General features: G+C 35.6%; 1 protein-coding gene across 6 annotated transcripts in view; it reads left to right on the forward strand.

The window, feature by feature from the left end:
* TBC1D5 (TBC1 domain family member 5) overlaps positions 1 to 18,544 on the forward strand; it is a 550,005-nt gene that overhangs the window by 453,468 nt on the left and 77,993 nt on the right. For all 6 annotated transcript variants that reach the window (XM_032332177.1, XM_032332146.1, XM_032332153.1 and 3 more), the window contains one exon: positions 7,667 to 7,752. In XM_032332177.1, the coding sequence (XP_032188068.1) occupies positions 7,667 to 7,752 (86 nt within the window). The remainder of the gene's footprint in view (positions 1 to 7,666; positions 7,753 to 18,544) is intronic.

The raw sequence follows: 18,544 nt of genomic DNA on the forward strand, positions 1-18,544 counted from the left end.
TCTCCTTCCCATAGGGTCACCTAGGCTTGTTCTTTGGGATTCAAAAGCCCTAAAACCAGTTTTGAATTGCTTCTATTTTGATGATACGTTGTTTAAACTTATTTTAACATTTTAAAGATAAAAATTTATAATGATAATTTTCATATCAAAGATTTTAGCTTGAAGTCCCAAATTGAAATATTTAGGAATATTTTTTGAGAATGCCTCTTTCCTTTTTCCTTTGTATCATTGAAGATTGGGAACCACTCTTGGGCAAAGACAAACAGGTTTCCATATTTCTTTAAACCACTCAAGTAACATTTTTCCCCCACCCTGCTCACATTTAAGGAGGGGAAAAAGGTGAAGAGTTCAGTACTACTGAAAAGAGCTAACCAAAAGGAATGTTTTGAGGCCCAGTATTAGTAACAAAGAAAACATGTAGACCTAAACTACTTTGCGCGCGCGTGTGTGTGTGTGTGTGTGTGTGTGTGTGTGTATTGGGGGGCATGTTAATCTGGCATCTTCCTACATGCTAAATTCAAAAATGTAAATATATTTTAAAAAAGGAAAAAAATTTATTTCTCTTTTGGTGTCTATTTATTGTGTGAAGCTACAGTCGAGCATAACGCACAGGTGGTTTAAAATGCTTCTCTGCCATCTGAGATCTCGGCTTGCCAGGGTATAGATGGGGATGTCACTTTAGGGAATTGGGCTTATTCAGTATGTAAAATGAGGCTGGCATGGGTTCAGAGGTTTTGTCTGTGTCTTTATCCAATTAATGATTTTTTGCTTCCTTTTTTTTTTTAACTTTTTTAAGGGCTTTAAAATTTTCTCTTTAAGTTTTAATCTGTAGAAGCATAGAGTATAACTACCTAAATATTTCTGTCAATTGCACTAAAATTCTTAATGCCTCATATTCGAATTCTATATACATATATATATGTCCCATCAAAATACATCAGAATTATTAGTATATAAACCAGAGGTCATTTTAATCCTGGTACTGGAATAGTACTCTAATTTGCAACCTTGTTACAAAAATGTGTTTTTTTCTCTGTGTTAACTTGATGAATGCATTGTATCTACATTTTGGATTTGTAATATTGCACAACAATCAAACTAGATTTTATTTTTCCAAATCTGTTGTTTTGTGAGTTTATTTTATACTAAGTATTTGACATTTAATTCATGGTATGAGTTGTTTTAAAGAATAAAGGAAAATGGTTTAAATAAGGAAGGCATAGCTCAATACACTATTTTTATAGTTATGTGTAGTAAAATGAGTATTGTCTCAACAAGTAATATAAAAAGAATGAACTCTCAGATAAATGACGAGGAAGGAAATAAGATAGCAAGTCTAGGTTTGACAGTAATATCTAGCTAATACCACTTATTTTATTTTTATATATTTTTTTAAGTGGGAATTTTGTGAGCATTTAGGATTATAATGTCTGCCTTTTTGATCCACTATGTTACTCTATCTAATTTTAATGAAGAGGGCAGTATGTGGCAATAAGAAACAGAAATAGTGAGACCTTTGTGGACCCTCTAGCAATCAGTGAATATCAGATCACAAATTTCCCCAGCTTTAATTACAGGCAAAAGAAAAGACAAAATTAGCATTTTAATATAGAAATATCTTAGGCTTTAGGAGAATTATGATAAATCTAATGTTGCCTAGTGAACCAAAGAGGGGATATTACAACAAACTGTCTCCTTAGGAATATTTGTTTAAATAAAGGCAACAATACTTCATCCTTATCTTTTTTTGGATAATTATCGCTATTTCAGGCTGTTCTTTGTTCCAGGTTTAAAATACCTTTAGTTAAAAAAAAAAAAAAAAAGTAATTGGCAGTGTTTGTTTTCTATAAAACTACAAGAAGGAAAGAATTCTGTTTGCTTGGCACTAACAAGATAATTTTAGGGCGGGTTTTTGCTCTACAGCCCCAGCTCACTGGCATCATGGCACCCCCACACTTGGATGCATGTGGGTTCTCTCGTTTCACTTACAGCGTATTAAACTCACTCCTCTTCCATGGCGGAGGTTTGCCCACCTGTCTCCCCTAAAACACCTGCAACATATGTTTGCATAACCCCGTAATGCTTTGCCTTTGGGGTCCTAAGAAATTCCCCTAGAGCTTTTTGCTTATAAACAGCTGAGCAATTCGTTTTTCTAATGACGGTTGCTTTTCCCCCAGCATTGAGGCAATAACATATTCACTAAAATAAGAGTCTCATTTTTCATCAAAGAGAAATGTTCGACATATTTTTACAGTGCTGCTTCTCCTTCTGAGCCTTATTTTTTCCCCTTTTCTAATCTGGCATGCGAAAAATTAAGAGTTGGTAGCAAGATAATAGGGAAATGAAAGCTAAGCAACTCTTCGTTTGTCAAATATTTTCTTTTCTTCATGCCAAACATGCATTATATTGTAAACAATCTTTTCTGTTAAACAAGTGCTGCAAGAACTTTATCAGTTTAAGGTAAAATTGCGATCAATAAACTATAAAAGTGATAATTGGACATATTGCAGGAAATCGCTTTAATTATTATAACCTCATAAGCTGGCAAACAAATGTGCATTAATATGGTTTTATAGGTTTTTAAAATTTATAAAAATACATGGACTCTATTTCTAGGAGTAAAACAGTCTTTCTTCCCACAGAGGAGATCCAGTATACATGAAATATTTTCCTAAATATGTGTTTCTGCTTTTTAAAAAATGTAATGGTCGATAAATATCTACTCCAAATTTATATATGTTCTTCAAAAGCATCACTTTCTCTACGTATCATGGATTTTAAGCTGATGGACTATCAGCTTTGCTCACAAATGCCTGTTTGTCAGTGTTATCAGGAGATAATCACAGCTTCCGTTTCATTGAGTTTTTATCAAGTGGCCGGCACCATACTGCGCACCTCATGCTCGTTCCGGCAAGTTTTCAATGAGGAAACTAGAGCTAGGGGTGTAACTGACATGGCACAAGGGCTCAGCCAGTGGGGGGTGGAGCAGGGACCCTCACCGACCCCTGATCCTTGCCTCGCCTGCCAGCAGCAGATGACTGATGTTTCCGCTAGTCCCTTTGTTTTTAACATATAACTTTAACTCCTCCTGGTACATTAATAAATTAGAGAAGGGGTCAGTGGAGTCACAGGGAATTGCTTTTCTTTTGCTCCTCTCAGTTCTACATGTGTTTGTAAATAGCCAGCCCTTTGAAACACATTGTGTTGTTCCAAGCAGGATGAATACTTCAGACTCTTTTCCTTCTGTGCTCTCTATATAACAGTTCAAAAGGAGATAGTCATCTTTAAGTGAGGGTAAGTTTAGTTAAGGTATCAATCTAGAAAGTACTATTTGTAATGACCTTTGTTGGATGAGTTTGATATCCCCAGGCTCAGAACAAGGAAAACTGCCATGTACCATATTGTAGTGAATTATTCCTATAGTATCTTACAGTTAGTTGTACTTAGTGTGTGTTAACATTTAAATTTGTATATTAGCACACAAAGTGAGCTTAAAATACTGAAATATTACAATTCAGAGAAGGGATGGGGGGGCGGGAGGTGATATGCTGATCTATGATCTCCATATAGAGGAGAACAGAGGGGAGGTAGCCACCATCAGAAGTCATACTCCATAAGGGAGAGGGGTTTTGTTGTTGTTGTTGTTGTTGTTTTTTACCTGCAGTTACATTTTCTTTTGCTCCTAGAAAGGAGCGGCTTTCTAGCGTGTAACAGAGACCTTAGAAGTGTAGAACGTAAATTGCAGTGGAGAGGTTAAATAGGTTTCAGTCACTTTTATCCCTTACAGCGATCGCTGTCTTTTAAGTACTGTTTAAAAACTGATTTGTCATCATGCCAAATTAACAAAAGCATTTTTGGAAATTCAGAAACACAGCATGGGTTGGGTTGGGTTTGGTTTTCCCATATACTTCCTTCTAGAATGCTTGTTTCTGCTTCTGGAAGTCATTTTGTCCACAAGGCTTTAAGATGCCTCCCAAAAATCCAGCCTGTCTGTGCCATGGGTGGGATTTTCAACATTCTCTTTATATTGAAATAAAATAAAATATTGAAGAGAAAGCTTTAAGAAAAGCTCTAAAGGCTTGTTAACAGAAGAATTTGGTGACTGGTACTAGTATTTAGCTTCAAGCTTATAGAAGATGTATCTTGAGTCCATCTGGGTTGGTCTAGGAGAGGCATGATCAACTCAGGGTGAACTGAATCTGTAATTTCTGTATCTTCATGTATAATTATATAGACTTCCCACATCATGGAACAAAATTGGTATTTCTCTATACACAGACCAATGTCAGTTACGATCACCATTTTGTTGTCTTTCTTCCAAAGAAAAATTCACCAAAACAAGAGGTTTGTTTTTGTTTTTGTTTTTAGTGCACATTGGTTTGGAAAAGCTTCTAATAGTCAAAATCCTATCTGTGTAAAAATGGATTTAAAATAATTAGTAATCATTCCAGTCTGTGCAAAGACATACTATTAAAACTGTTGATATCCCTGTCCTACATGATGAAAAATTACAGCTGTTATGGAGTCTGGTCTCTCTTACATTACATTGTTTTACATATGTATGTAGAATTCTACTGGCTCATATTTTAGAGGAAATTCCAGATCTTTCAAAATTAAAAATCAGAACTGTTACACTTCTATGAAAATTTTATTAGGATAAAAATCCCTTTAACTAAGAAAAGCAAGTATCTCTTCACTTTTAAAATATTTCGTTGTGTTAAGTTAGAATTACACTCATTTAATCTCATGCCCCTAAGGAAACCATTGTTATCATTTTGTACGTAGCTGCGTGAATGGACATTGTTAAAAAATTCTTGACTTCTTAAAACCCTATTTAGAAAACTAACTTAGGTAAAAGAAGAATTATAGGCAAATGAAGAGCTGTTAGGACTGAATCTTAACGTATCAAAATATATCTGCCCTTTTATTGTTCATGTCTATACATGTTGTTCTTACAGTCATGCATTGGTTTATGTACATGTCAGACATTTAGTTCTATGCTGTCTATTACAATAGCCACAAGCCACATGTGGCTGTGGAGCACTTGAAGTATGGCTGATCCAAAGTGAAATGTGCTGTAGGTGTAATATATACAGTGGATTTCAAAGACTGTACAAAAGGAAGAATGTAAAATATCTCAAGGAATTTTATATTGATTACCTGTTACAGTGATAAATTTTAGATATACTGAGTCAACATATTATATTTAATTAAACTTGTTTCTATTTTTTTAATGTGCTCGCTAGAAAATTTTAAATCACATTTAAAGCTTGCATTTGTGACCCATGACATATTTCGGTTGGACAGTGCTAGTCTAGATCATCTCTATGTGTACATAGTTAAGTTTTAGTAATAGCATCATCTTCTCAGAAAATCCTATTGAATAACTTTCAACTTTAACCCCTGATTTTATTTTCTTACATTTCAAATGCTGTTTTTCCAACATCATCTTTTGACTGTTTTTTTTTTTTTAATCCCAATACAGCGATACTTTAAACTGCCTCTCCCTTTGATACTAGTAAGTCTCCTAGGAATTTAAATCGGCCTCTGTGAAAGTAATACTTGAGCCTCATTCATATGTTCAAGTTAGATCATTATTCCTAATAATGGGTTTAAGTGCTTAGATAGATCAGCACTTCGTGTCTTGAATTGCTTGTCATTTCTTTATAAAGATGTTTCAAGAAATTGCTCCATGCAATCCCTTATTTCATTGTTTTCTAGCAAAAAGTAACATAATCTTTTATTAGTTTGTTGGGAATCTGAAGAAAAGCCTTTTAAATATTAGCAAAAACAAAATGTATTTCCAGGTAGTGAGAATAAAGAGCAAAATTAGTCACGAATGATAGTCCTGCGGAAGTTAATTTTTTAAATAAATCATGAATGTGCTGGCAAACTGCCAGTGGCTTTCACCTTATTTTATTTTCCCATTCTACTCGGGTCCAGGTTGTCATCAGCTACCACGAGGAAACCCGTGTAATTCCTAGAGAGAGAAAAGTTGCACTGTTAAACTTAATAGTACGGTAGTCATGGAAGCATCGGTTATCTTCATCAAGGCCATTCAGATTTGATTATTGTAGAAATGTGTTGAATACCAAACCAGAGGAGTAGTAGCTGGAGCTAAATCAAGGGATTGTCATTTTTGTCAGATGATTAGGGCTGACTTGGAAGAGATATGAAAGGGTTGAGCTGTGTAAATATTCTCTTTTCAGCGGAAAAAGAAAAGGTCCATCATGGCCATTAAGATGCAGCTTGTTAGCTTGATGAATTTCAAACTATTTAACCTTAGCAATTATATACCCCCTGCATACATACAAGTATATCAGTGCCTTGGGATTATTATGGCTCCAAGGATTGATATCAAAGCATGTTGGTAATTTTCTATGAAGATAAAATGCAGCCTTTCTATGTCTAGATAGATCTCTCAAAGAACAGGGCATGCTCTAATTCAAAATCCTATTTAGTTATTAATTTGAATTATAAGTTCAGGTAAACACTGGAACACATTTATTTATAAGTTTCGTAAAACTTTTTAATGAAAAATGTATGTAGTTTAACATTTTTAGAGATGGTATTCATTTAAGCTGTGTATTAACATACTTACTTTTATGAAGTAGAATTGGCTTAATTTTTATTTGCCTATGAGGCACTTGACACATTTAAATAGTAGACACAGTAAGTGATAATAACATATTAGATAGAGACCCTGACCTCATGATCTCAGGACATTTCTACAATGTTTATGAATAAGTATCAAATGCAAGAAAGGCCATCATATTGCTGTTTTTATGTGCGTTGGTCAGTTTGCTTTTGCATTTGATGGCACCCTGCTAATATTTTCACTACCTGGGTACTGATTAAACTCGTATATAAGAATAGATGACATAGAAATTTCTAACTTTAAAAGAACTACTCAATTCTAAAATAACAGATTCATTTTTGGAGAAGGACTCGGTGTGCCATCTAGTGGGCATATTTGGCATTCTGGTTATCCAAAACCAACGGATTTTTACTCTCCTTCCAAAACGCAGCTTTCTTAACACTTCATATCTCTCAGGCCTTAAGGGTAGACTGTGCTTGTGTTACATCTCGTGTAATTTTTCAGTTTTGTTAGAATTTGATTTTACTGTATTTTGGAAAGTCATATTAAAAGTAATCAAAATTATCAGAAATAAATCACTTATCTTGAGCACTTGGAAATGTGAATTTATATAGAATATAGAATTATATTATAGAATTATATAGAATATAGAATTATATACTATATTCTATATAAAATATAGAATATACACTTATCTTAAGCACTTGGAAATGTGAATTTATATAGAATATAGAATTGTTGAATCATTATATTGTACACCTGAAACTAATACAACACTCTGTAGTATTAAGTGTACTTGGGGAAAAAAATCTAATGACAGGAATAAATATGTAAACTTTGAGACAGGTAAAAGTAAAAGATTAAAAAATAATTTCATTGTTTAATCAGGACTAAAATCATTTAAGGTAAAACTTCAACTATGAAAGCAAAACCCAAGCACAGTAATTATTGAACTTCATTATTATATGTATTTTTTCTGAAAGAATATAAAAACAATTGTTTTTGTCCTTGTATGTGTTAATGTGTAATTTAAATAGCTTTTTACATTAAAATTTTTCTTTTCTATAGAGAAATCCAAGACCAGTGACTTACCAATTCCATCCAAATTTAGATTATTACAAAGCACGTGGAGCAGACCTCATGAATAAAAGCCGGTAAGTCCTCTTTCTTGAATGATGAAAGTTATGAGCCACAAAGATGTTCTCTGAGATGGTCAGGAATTTTTACACATTTGCTGACAATAAATTTATAGATTTTAGCATATCGGTGGTTAATGCATGCAGTGACATCTCTACTAAATAAAATATCTGAGTTTTTTTTAAGGCATGAGAAAATGTATACATTGCTGTCAGTGGTAAGAAGAAAAATAGTAGAGTATTTGTTATAATTTGAAGTTAGACAGCTTCATCTTTCTAACACTAATAAACCTGAATAAATTGTGCCTACTTGTATAATGTCTTTCTAGATCCTTGCTGTTGATTGAAAAGAGGCAGTTCTATAATATATTTTTAAATTATTTCAGTAACAAAATTAAAATTGGGTTTCCCAACTGTCTTTAGAACTACACAATAAGCTTATAAATGCATCTTGTGTGTGCATTTGTGATTATATACATAGAAATTTTAAGGGTCACTGTAGGAATAAAAAAACATTAAAATTCTACTTTTAAAAGAAATTAACATTGGCATAAGGGGTTGATGAGCAGTTTTGTTCTTTCATAATACTGTACTCAGATGTCTCAAGAGTTAACTTGTCAAACCAGAACCATCTCAAATTAGAATGTAATTTCAAAGTTTACACTGGAAGACTAAAATGTTAGTAATGATAAATGCTGCCAAGTTGTCCGAATTTTTTTTCCTTAAGCATTTTGCCTGTATGCTAGCTTTTCTTCAGTAGGATTCCAGCAGCCTAAATATACATTTATGGAGTACACACATTCTATGTGTTCTGCTCTTACTTGGAGAGTTAGAAAGAAGACATAATTCTTGCCACATAGAAACTCATAGTCTGGAGGGTGAGAAGTTTACAAGAGAGTGGCTAAATTTAAACCTTGTGTCTTGAACCCTGTTTTAGTGTAATATTATTTTTAAGTGACCGATCCTTGATGGAAATCCATCACATTTTAATGTGCTGTGTCGTTGTGACACCAGCTCTATGGCCAATGAGGCTTCTCTGAAGCTCTTCGGTTTGTTCATTTTATCAGATTCTTGTTTCACTAATGAAAGGATCTTCTCCTTAGTCACTTTGTTCATTTAATTGAACAAATTTTTATTGCATGCACGATTTTCTTTGCTGAGTGAACAAACAGACAAAACTCCTGCCCTCAGGAATCTTACAGTGTAGCCACTTGTATTTCTATTCTACCCTATCATGTCAAATATTTAGTTTAAGTATGTTTAAAAGAACACAGTATTTTTAGGTACTTTCTTTATACGAGATCTTTCTAGCTAGAATCCCTTCTTTGCTCCGCTACTCTCCCCAACCCCACCACCATTTTAGTTTTCACGTAACAGCCAAATAACTCTCAGTTGACAACAGAGTCTGTCACACCCCAACATAAATGCCTCCAAAGTCTACTTGTAGTGTTGACATGTTCTTCCTGGGTCCATTCTCTATCTCTGTGACCTTCACTCCTTCCACTGTCCCCTTCTCTTAACTTATGCTTGCACTTGCTCTTCCCTGTTCCTGGAGCAGCCTTCTTTCCCTCTTTTCTTTCTTCTGCATGATTTAGAGCTCACCCAATGGTCACCTCACAGAGGCCCCCTGGACCTCCCTCTTGTTTTTTTTCTCTTCTACTCACTCTCTACCTCGTTGCCTAGTCTTACTTTCATAGTGTTCATTACTCACTAAAGTTACAGACTTCCTTTATGTGTGTCATCTCACTCCCCAATTTTCCCACCAAAATCTAAGCCTTTGACAGCTGGCACGTTGTCTTACCACTTGAGAGCACTGAGGATAATGGCTGGCGTGGGGAAGTTACTCAACAAAAAAAGTGTGTATACATGTTATCTTTTTACATTTTTCAATGTCTACTTTTTTTTTTTCAAAAAAGGAAATGGGTTATACCCTTTCCTTTCTACCCTTCATATTTTATCTTTCTTCTATTTAGCCTTCCGTCCTTGCATTTTTCTTCTCAAAATGTTGGTTCTGTTTTAGCAGTTCCTTATATGCTCTTTGAAATTTTTATACATAGTATCATTGTGATGATTGGAAGGAAGGTTTTTCACCAGCTCTGTTGTACTTTCAGACTGAACCAAATGAAAGGTATATGTGAAGAGCACATCACAGACCAGTGAGAGAGTTAGTAAATGATGTTGGGAAACCTGACAAATCTTTTGAAAGAATATCAACTTATAACATTATCATACACCAAAACAAATTCCAACTGAAGCAAAGTACACTCAAGCAAAAGTAGAAATAAAATGCAGGTGTCTGTCTGATCTCTGGTTATTAGAAGACTTTTTAACCTTAAAAATAGTGGGAAAAATCACGAAGGGAATGGTACATTTTACTACACAACTATTTTTAAGTAGATATGTCAAAAATAAAATAAGCTGATTCAAAAAGCAATTTTTTCCAGTTGGAAAATTGGAGAAATTTATGTAGTGTAAGTAACTGACAAACTACTACTATCATTAATGTATACAGATCTTACGCAGTTCAGTAAGAAACATGAGATCCTATCTCATTGGTCATTCCATCTCATGCCATGCTCTGTTGGACCCTTAGTCGTTTTCTGCTTATAAATTTTAGAACACCCCCAGACTTTTTTTCTTCACTGTACTCATTCCCTAGATGATCTCAGTCCAGGTTCATGGCTTTAAATACCATTTATGACTGAAGGGTCCTTAATTTACATCTTTAGTAAGACCTCTTCCTTTGAACTCCAGATTCTTGTGTTCTACTATTTACTCGGTATTTCCTCTGGGTTGTCTCACATGTATCTTGAATACTTTCCAAACTAGACTCTCCTCAAACTGTTTTTCCCCTTTGTTTCACTATTACAGTAAATAGCCAATCCAGTTGATCAAACCTTAGAATTGCCCTTGAATTGTTCTCTCTAACATCACACATCAAGACCATCAGCAAATCCTCTTCAAAATATATCCTGAAAGAAATCACCTTTCCCTCTGTACTTCCAATACCAAGTCACCACTAGTCTCTTAACTGGTCTTTTTACTTTCTCACTTCTTTATAGACCTTTTCCACATAGCAGCCAGATATATGTAAGTCAGATCCTGTCACTCTACTACCCAGAACCATTCCATTAATGACCTGCAGGGTAAGCCCTACGTGATCTGGCCTCCAGTCTTTCCAACCCCATTTGCTACACCATTCTTCCTCTTTCTCACTGAACTCCAGCCATACTGGCCTGCTTACTATCCCTCAAGCAAACAAACATGTTCCCACTTCCGGAGCTTTGAGCTTGCTTTGTGCTCTGAGCCTGGATTCTTCCTTAAGGATCCACATGGCACATTACTCTGTGTTCAAATATCATCTCTTCAGAGAACCTTTCTTTGACTACCCTATCTAAAATAATGAACCCTTTTACTCTGTCTCTTTACTTTGTTATTGTTTACGTTTTTGTGTTTTATAGCAATTTTTATTACCTGAAATGGTTAAAAAAAATGATTGGGGGTTTTTTATTGTTTTTATCATTTGTTTCTTGCACTGAAATGTAAACTGTATGTTTTGTCTTGTTAACTGCTGTACCCCAGCACCTAACATAGTGTCTAGAATACAGTAGGCACTACTAAAAGAATTTCAAACAGCAAATAAACATTTAAAAGGCTAGTCAAACTCATAATTAGTCATAGAAATGCAAATTAAAATACCAATGAAGTATCATTTTCACCTTTCATATTAGAAAATTAAAAATAAATGAGCCAGAGATGAATTAGTCCCAGAGATCTATTGTACAGTGCCCATAGGTAATAATAAATTAATTAATATATATTAAAAATTTGCTAAGAGGGTAGATCTTATTTTAAGTGTTTTTAACACAAAAAGTAAAACAATGAGCAATAATAGTAAAGAGGGAGAGTGAAAACTTGTAGGTGATATGTTAATGGCATAGATGGTGGTGATGGTTTTACATGTGTTTACTTATCTCCATACTCATCAAGTTGTACACATTAAATATGTACAGCTGTTTGTATGTCAGTTATACCTCAAGAAAGTGATTTAGAATGAATGAATGAATGAATGAGTGAGTGAGTGAGTGAATGAATGAGTAAGCTAGCACTGGTGAAGGTACATGAATACCCGTAGTCACCAATTGAAGTATAATTTAAGACAAACTTGATAATCTTTTTTTTTAAGATTTTATTTACTTATTTGAGAGGGAGAGCACAAGCAGGAGGGAAGTATAGAGGGAGAAGCAGACTCCCCACTGAGCAGGGAGCCTGTTGTGGTGCTCTATCCCAGGACCCCAGATCATGACCTGAGCAGAAGGCAGATACCTAAACGACTGAGCCACCCAGGTGCCCCAAACTTGATAATCTTGCCAAAGAATTCTTCCAGTTCTTTTTAACCACCAGATAATTCCCTGGAGGTTTGCTTATCCATGATCAAAAATGACTGTAGCTGTAAAACCACTGGCAAAGTCCCCATTTCCTTATTTAAGACCCAAAATCTTATCTGGGACTTTTATCGGACTTTTATCTGGCTGAGCCGTTCAGCCATAATTAACCTTGCAACTACTTTCTTAGCTTTTTAGGGGCTCTTAAAGGGTTAATGCCTTGGGGCTGTCATGAAGCAGCAAGAGAGGAAGTAGGAATGATGGAGGGGGGGCATACACATGCAGGAACCCCCAGAAGTGATCAATAAATAGAAAACAGACAGGAGACAGGCAGACACCTGAAAGCAGGGAACTAATACCTGCTTTATCTATGGCAGTGGACTTCTATTTGTGTTGCTTATCCAAATAAGGGATGAGGATGCAAAGATGACATGTGATTTCATGGATAAGAATATCTCTAGAAATCAAGAAGCCTGATTTCTCGTCTCTGCTTTACCATGGATTGCTATAATTAAGTCTTTAAAAGCAAGTGCCTAGGTATTTTAGTGGTAGATTTTCCATTACGTGTGTGGATAATATTCACTGTGCTCTGATTTTACTTACTTGCAAATTTCTTTTTAAAAATGGGAATTGACATTTTCTTATTCATTCAACTTTTAAGCTCAGAACGACAATTTAACACTCAAATCTTGTTCCAATTTTGTCCTTAAATAACCAGAAATTGCTGCTATAAAAAAAATAAGTACATCTAATTTGTGACCAGTCTTCAGAAGGACCTATCAATTTATTTAGGAATCTGTAACTACTAAAATGCCCAGTTGAGTAGGCATGGAACAGAATTTCATAGTTTTTAAATACTGCAGTTGCTTACATTAAGAGTAGAATCACATACCTTCTTTATTCCAGAATGTTCATGGATTTTCTGTTTTGAAAATGACACAACATGATTTCTCAAAATGTTTAATTCTCTCTGCTCTGCAGAGGGGATGAAATGGTGGCACCCAAGATGGCAGTAGTGCCTCAAGAGCACGTAACTTTATCTAGCGGTGCCTTTCCACAGGCTCCACACTGAAGGCCTTTTAACTTGCTGAAGCAATTTCGTATCACCAACATTTTAAAGACCAAAGGTACCAAGCTCAGTTCCTGATCTCTCGACTCACCTGATCAACAGAAACATTCTCTGTGCTAACTACTCCAGCTTTTCTCTGACCTTCACCCCCCTGTCAGAGCATAGTTTAAACAATTCATATCAATGATGAAAGATTCCAGAATTATAATCCTGGTAGGTAGGCCCTCTGCAGGAGGCCCCTTGTTGGGAACCTTGCATGAGATCTAACCCAAAGCCAGTCTCCAGGGTAGGAAGATTCTAATAAGGAGAGTACCCTGAGCTCTTAAGATATATCCCATATTCTTCTGCTGGGCTTCCCATGCCTAGAGAGAGTGATGGCATCCAGTCCATTCTTACCCCAGAATGCCTGGTGGCTAATAATTCTGCATCTCTTCATGGGAGCAGGATCTCAGCCCTTCATAGGACTCCTCTCTGGGCCTGGCCTAACTAGAATGTTCTAAGAAAGTGCAGAGTCCCAAGAAGCCCAAGGATCCTTCTATCAATCTTGTCCTAGAATATGATGAGCTTCGTGAGGACAGGGACCATATCTACCTCATTCACTACTGTTTCTTCAGTATCTGGCACAGAGAACAAATTCAAATATTAATAAAATAAATGCTTTGTACCTTCAGTTGTAGAATAACTCACACCGATGTCAGGATCTGCATCTTAGAATCTTCACATTCCTAGCACAATACCTGGAACTGTTCATACTGGTTAGCAAATATTTAGTTTAATAACTGAGTAAACAAATACTGTTTTGAATACCTAAAAGCCATTATAAAATCCCCCTGGACAATTTCCATTTAATATGATCAAGAATTTTTTTTAATTCGGCTTTATTCTATTTACTTATATAATGACTGCAATTGCTCAGAACTATTTTCTTGCTAAAAAATCATAAAGAAATAATTGCTAATAATATTCCCCAAGCCGTGAACCCAAGAAGTCCATGGTTACCAGTATTAGTAGTTCATTGGCTAATGAGAATTTCAGAGGACCCTGATTTCTGTCTAAATGTAACTTTGCGATATTTGTGTGCTCAGATACCTTGTGCTGTGAACACATCCATGTCTGAAAGTGCTCTCTTATATCAGAGAGGGTTGTTAATTCCCAACCAGTTTTGGCAAATTGGCAATACTATCTCCTACCTAGTCCAGAGCAGACAGATCTTTCTCCTTTTCTTTTTTAATTTACATGTCCTGTTTTACCCAAACACAGACTGGAAATGTTCCACCTGATGAGTTTTGGCAGTTGCGCATCCCCGTGTGACCGCCATCAGAAATGTTTATACCTGGTATAAACATTTCTTTCACCTGAGAGTTCCCTGGGGTCCCTTCACAGTCAGTTGCAACCTTTCACCCCAAGGCAACCTTCTGATTCCTATTACCAAATATTGGTTTTACCTTTCCATGGGCTTCACATAAATGGAACCACACAGTGTGCACTCTTGGGCGTCTAGCTTTTTTCACTCAGCATGACGCATTTACAGCCCATCCGTATTGCATGTAGCGATAGTTCCTTCCTTTGGATTATTGAGTCACTTTCCATTATAGGAATATACTACAAGTCGTTTATTCTCTTGTTGAGAGATACTGGGTTAGCTCGAGATTCGGAGTATTAGGAATAAGGCTGCTATGGGCATTCTTGTACAGGTGTTCAGATGTTGTTGTTTGCCGTTGCTGCTGTTGTTCATGGATATATGGTTTTCTTTCTTATAGGTAAATATTTAGAAATTTCTTTGCTCTGTATGATAGGTGTTTAACTTTATAAGAAACTACCAAACCCTTAAAAGTAACTATACCTTTTTCTACTCCCATCAGGAATATATGAGGGTTCCAGTGGCTTGCATCCTTGTATAATGTCTGTAGTTGTGCATCTTTGCCAACATCTGCTATCATCAGTCTTTTTTGTTTTATTCATTCCCAGTTGATTTGAAAATGGTATCATATTGTGGTTAATTTGCATTTTTCTGATGACTAGTGATGTTGAGCATCTTTTCATAACTTATCAATGATTTGTATATATTCTTTTATAAGCACTTGTTTCAAGTTTTTTACCCATTTTATGGGCTATTTGTATTTTTTTTAATTGTAGGAATTCTTTATATATATTGTCAGATATATGTACTGCAAATATTATTCCCCAGTGTGTGGCTTGTCTATTCATTTTCTTAATGATGTCTTTTGATCACCAGAAAAGTTTTATTTCAGTAAAGTTTATGAATCAGTTTCTTCTTTTAGGGCTAGTACATTTTGTTTCCTATCTAAGAAACTTTTGCCTTCCTTTAGTCTCCATTTTTGATGGTCCCCAAGACCTCCCTGAGTTTCAGTGACTCCCTAGAAGGACTTGCAGCACTCCAGAAAGCTGTTATACTCATGGGTACAGTGTATTATTGCCAAAGGATGCAGATTAAAATCAGGAAAGAAAAAGGGTTGGAGTCTAGGAAAAACCAGGTACAAGTTTGCAATTGCCCTGTCCCAGTGCAGTGCTTAAATCTCCCAGGAACAAAGTATTACAACGCATGGTAAGTGTTGCCAGCTAGGGAAACTCACCCAAGCTTTGGTATCTCCCCAAGGGTTTTTATTAGGGGTCAGTCATGTAGGCATAAAAGAACAGTGTGACTAACACTAGCTACTCAGTCACCAGTCCCCTCAGAGGTCAGAGTGATATAGAGTGGCACAGGACTCAGGTTGAATAAAAACAGACTTTAACCATAAATCCACTGTAAGCAGGAACTGTTTGGTGTGGCCCAAGCCCCCAGCTCTACGAAGACAATCTTACCAGGCAGGACTTTCCAGGGGCTGGAGGCGATCCCAGTTGTCTGTCAAGGGCCTGTCCAAAACAGCTTTGGAATGCGCGGGATTCCGGCAGCCCAGGCCTGCTGAGTTAAGCCTTTACTGTAGAGTCTCAAAGATATTCTGCGTTCTTCTAAAAGCTCTGTGGTTCTAGTATTTGTATTAGATCTGTGGTCCACCTCAAATTAATTTTTGTGTTTGGAGTGAGGTAGAGATTAGGTCCTTCTTTTTCTTTGTAGATAGCCAGCTGTTCAGTGCCATCTATTTAGTCTTTCCTTTCCCGAGTGAGTTGAACCGGATCCTTCGTTGAAAGTCAGTTGACCATATGTATGTATGTCTCTTTCTCTGAGTTCTATTCTTTGTCTAATAACCATCATCACTTATTCATGTACTTTAATAGCAAGTCTTGATTTTAAGTAGTCTGAGTCCTCCAGCTTTACTCTTCCTCATTCTTTTGGCTATTCTAAGGCCTTTGCATTCCCATATAAATTTTAGAATAAACTTGTCAATTTTGATAAAAATTACTGGGATTACATTGAATCTATGGATCAGTTTGGAAAGAACCTATACTGTAATATTACTGAATTTTCTTCTCCATGACCATGGATCACCTCATTTAGTTATGTCTTCCAAATCGCTCAGTGTTTCATAGCTTTTCGTATATAGGTCTTATATATATTTTTTGATTAAGAGAAAAAAAAATTTTTTTCTGCATCTAACCCATTCCCTTCTATGCCTGTATTTTTTTAGTGTAAGTGTTTCCTTGGACTCTTCCATGAACTCACACATTTCTTTATCTTTACTGACTCCCATACATCCTGCCTCAAACTCTCAAAAGCTGCTTGTGATTTTAATTATGAAGATATTTAATGATTCTCAAAATGAGGGAAGAGAGGTGAAGAGGACAGAACTCCCCCCAACATGAGGGCATCTCAGAATTATATCCTCTTTCATTCTGATGCATTTCCCTAGGCCAGAGAATCCCTGACCCTCTAAAGTCTTTGATATTGTGAATCATGGTTACTGATGGGAGAAATTTATATCCTTCAGATACTCTGGGTCAGGAAGTAAATTAGCTGAAAATGGTAGAATTGAAAACTATAGGAACAGAAACCTCAATATTTATTTCTATAGGTAAATCTTGGGAAGTGTAATGATTTTTATACACTGCAACTAATACATAATTCCTTATTATTTTTTGTACTAGTTTAACAAATACTATGAATTGTGTTCAGACCCATCTAGGTAGGCCCCACAGTTCAGCTTATATCCAAACACATATTATACCACCCTTTTTATCCCTAGCAAGTACTGTACTCCTTTTGCTTCATATCACATTAACAAATATTTACCTGCGACATGCAAAATAATCATAGCCTTTATAGCTGAAAGGAGTAAATGTTACCTATGACTCCTAAAGAATAAGTAATAACAAATGAACTTTTATCATTTTGTTTTAATAAAGATCTGTGAAACCTGGAGTTTCTTGAGATGTGGATAGTTTGTTTTCTAAGATAATAGAAACCTCACAATATGGCAAACATTTAGAATTACGTATAGATGTCTGCACTGAAGCAAATTTGCTATTCTCAATTTTAAAAATAAAGAATTAGGAAAGGCTGAAACCAATTCATTTGATAGAACTTGAAGCCTTCGGCTCACAGAATTTCTAAGCAGAAGTATATCATAAATGTTAGCTCACGTGTTAGAATCATCTTGAAGACTACTATGTTGCAACCCTGTCAACTGTTCTGAATTTCCAAAGAAAATATCAGTGACCGTAAATATGAAAGAAATAAATATGAATGATAATCCATTGAGGGTAGGTCAATAATGTAGATTTCTAGCAAAATAACGGAGATGTAAAGGGAATATAGTTTCTATCCAAAAACTGAATCATGTATTTATAATTACTTTTTCCAACTACTCTTTACACTTAAGAAAATAATTTTAAAGTAAGTTCCATGGTTTTATGGTGGGAAAAAAAAAAGTATAGGTAGAATGAGATGAGAAACTGAAAGAAAAGGGGACTATGATACAAAAAAGGGGAGTGGGAAGAAAAATAGAGGAAAAGAGAAGGACGATAAACATGGAGGAAGAAGGAGGGGCAAAGAGAACAGGGTAGAAATGAAAGGTGGAGATAAAGAGGCAGGGCAAACAGGCCCCTAAGTTTGTTCGGTCAACATTCCTTAAGGCCTCTCATTTCGCTCTGTCATTTCAACAGTTTAATGAATGTGATGGCAGAAGCCCTTTGGCACCTGAAGGTCATAAACACTTAGAGCTGGAAAGGGCCTTTCATCTAAGCCTGTCTCTCACCCGGGCGAGGCCGAGGAAGCCTGTGTGTCTGAGGGTGATTTTCCCATCGTTTTATACAGTTCCAGAATTGGAGCACTTACTATTTTAAATAGAGCATGTTAAACCATTAGAAAGGATTTCTTTTTGAACTGTTTTCTGTAAGTTTTGTAACTCTTTTTGTTTTTTTGTTTTTTTTTTTTTAAGATTTGTTGTTTGTTTATTTG

This window comes from Mustela erminea, chromosome 1 (genome assembly GCF_009829155.1).
Source record: "Mustela erminea isolate mMusErm1 chromosome 1, mMusErm1.Pri, whole genome shotgun sequence".
Lineage (NCBI taxonomy): Eukaryota > Metazoa > Chordata > Mammalia > Carnivora > Mustelidae > Mustela > Mustela erminea.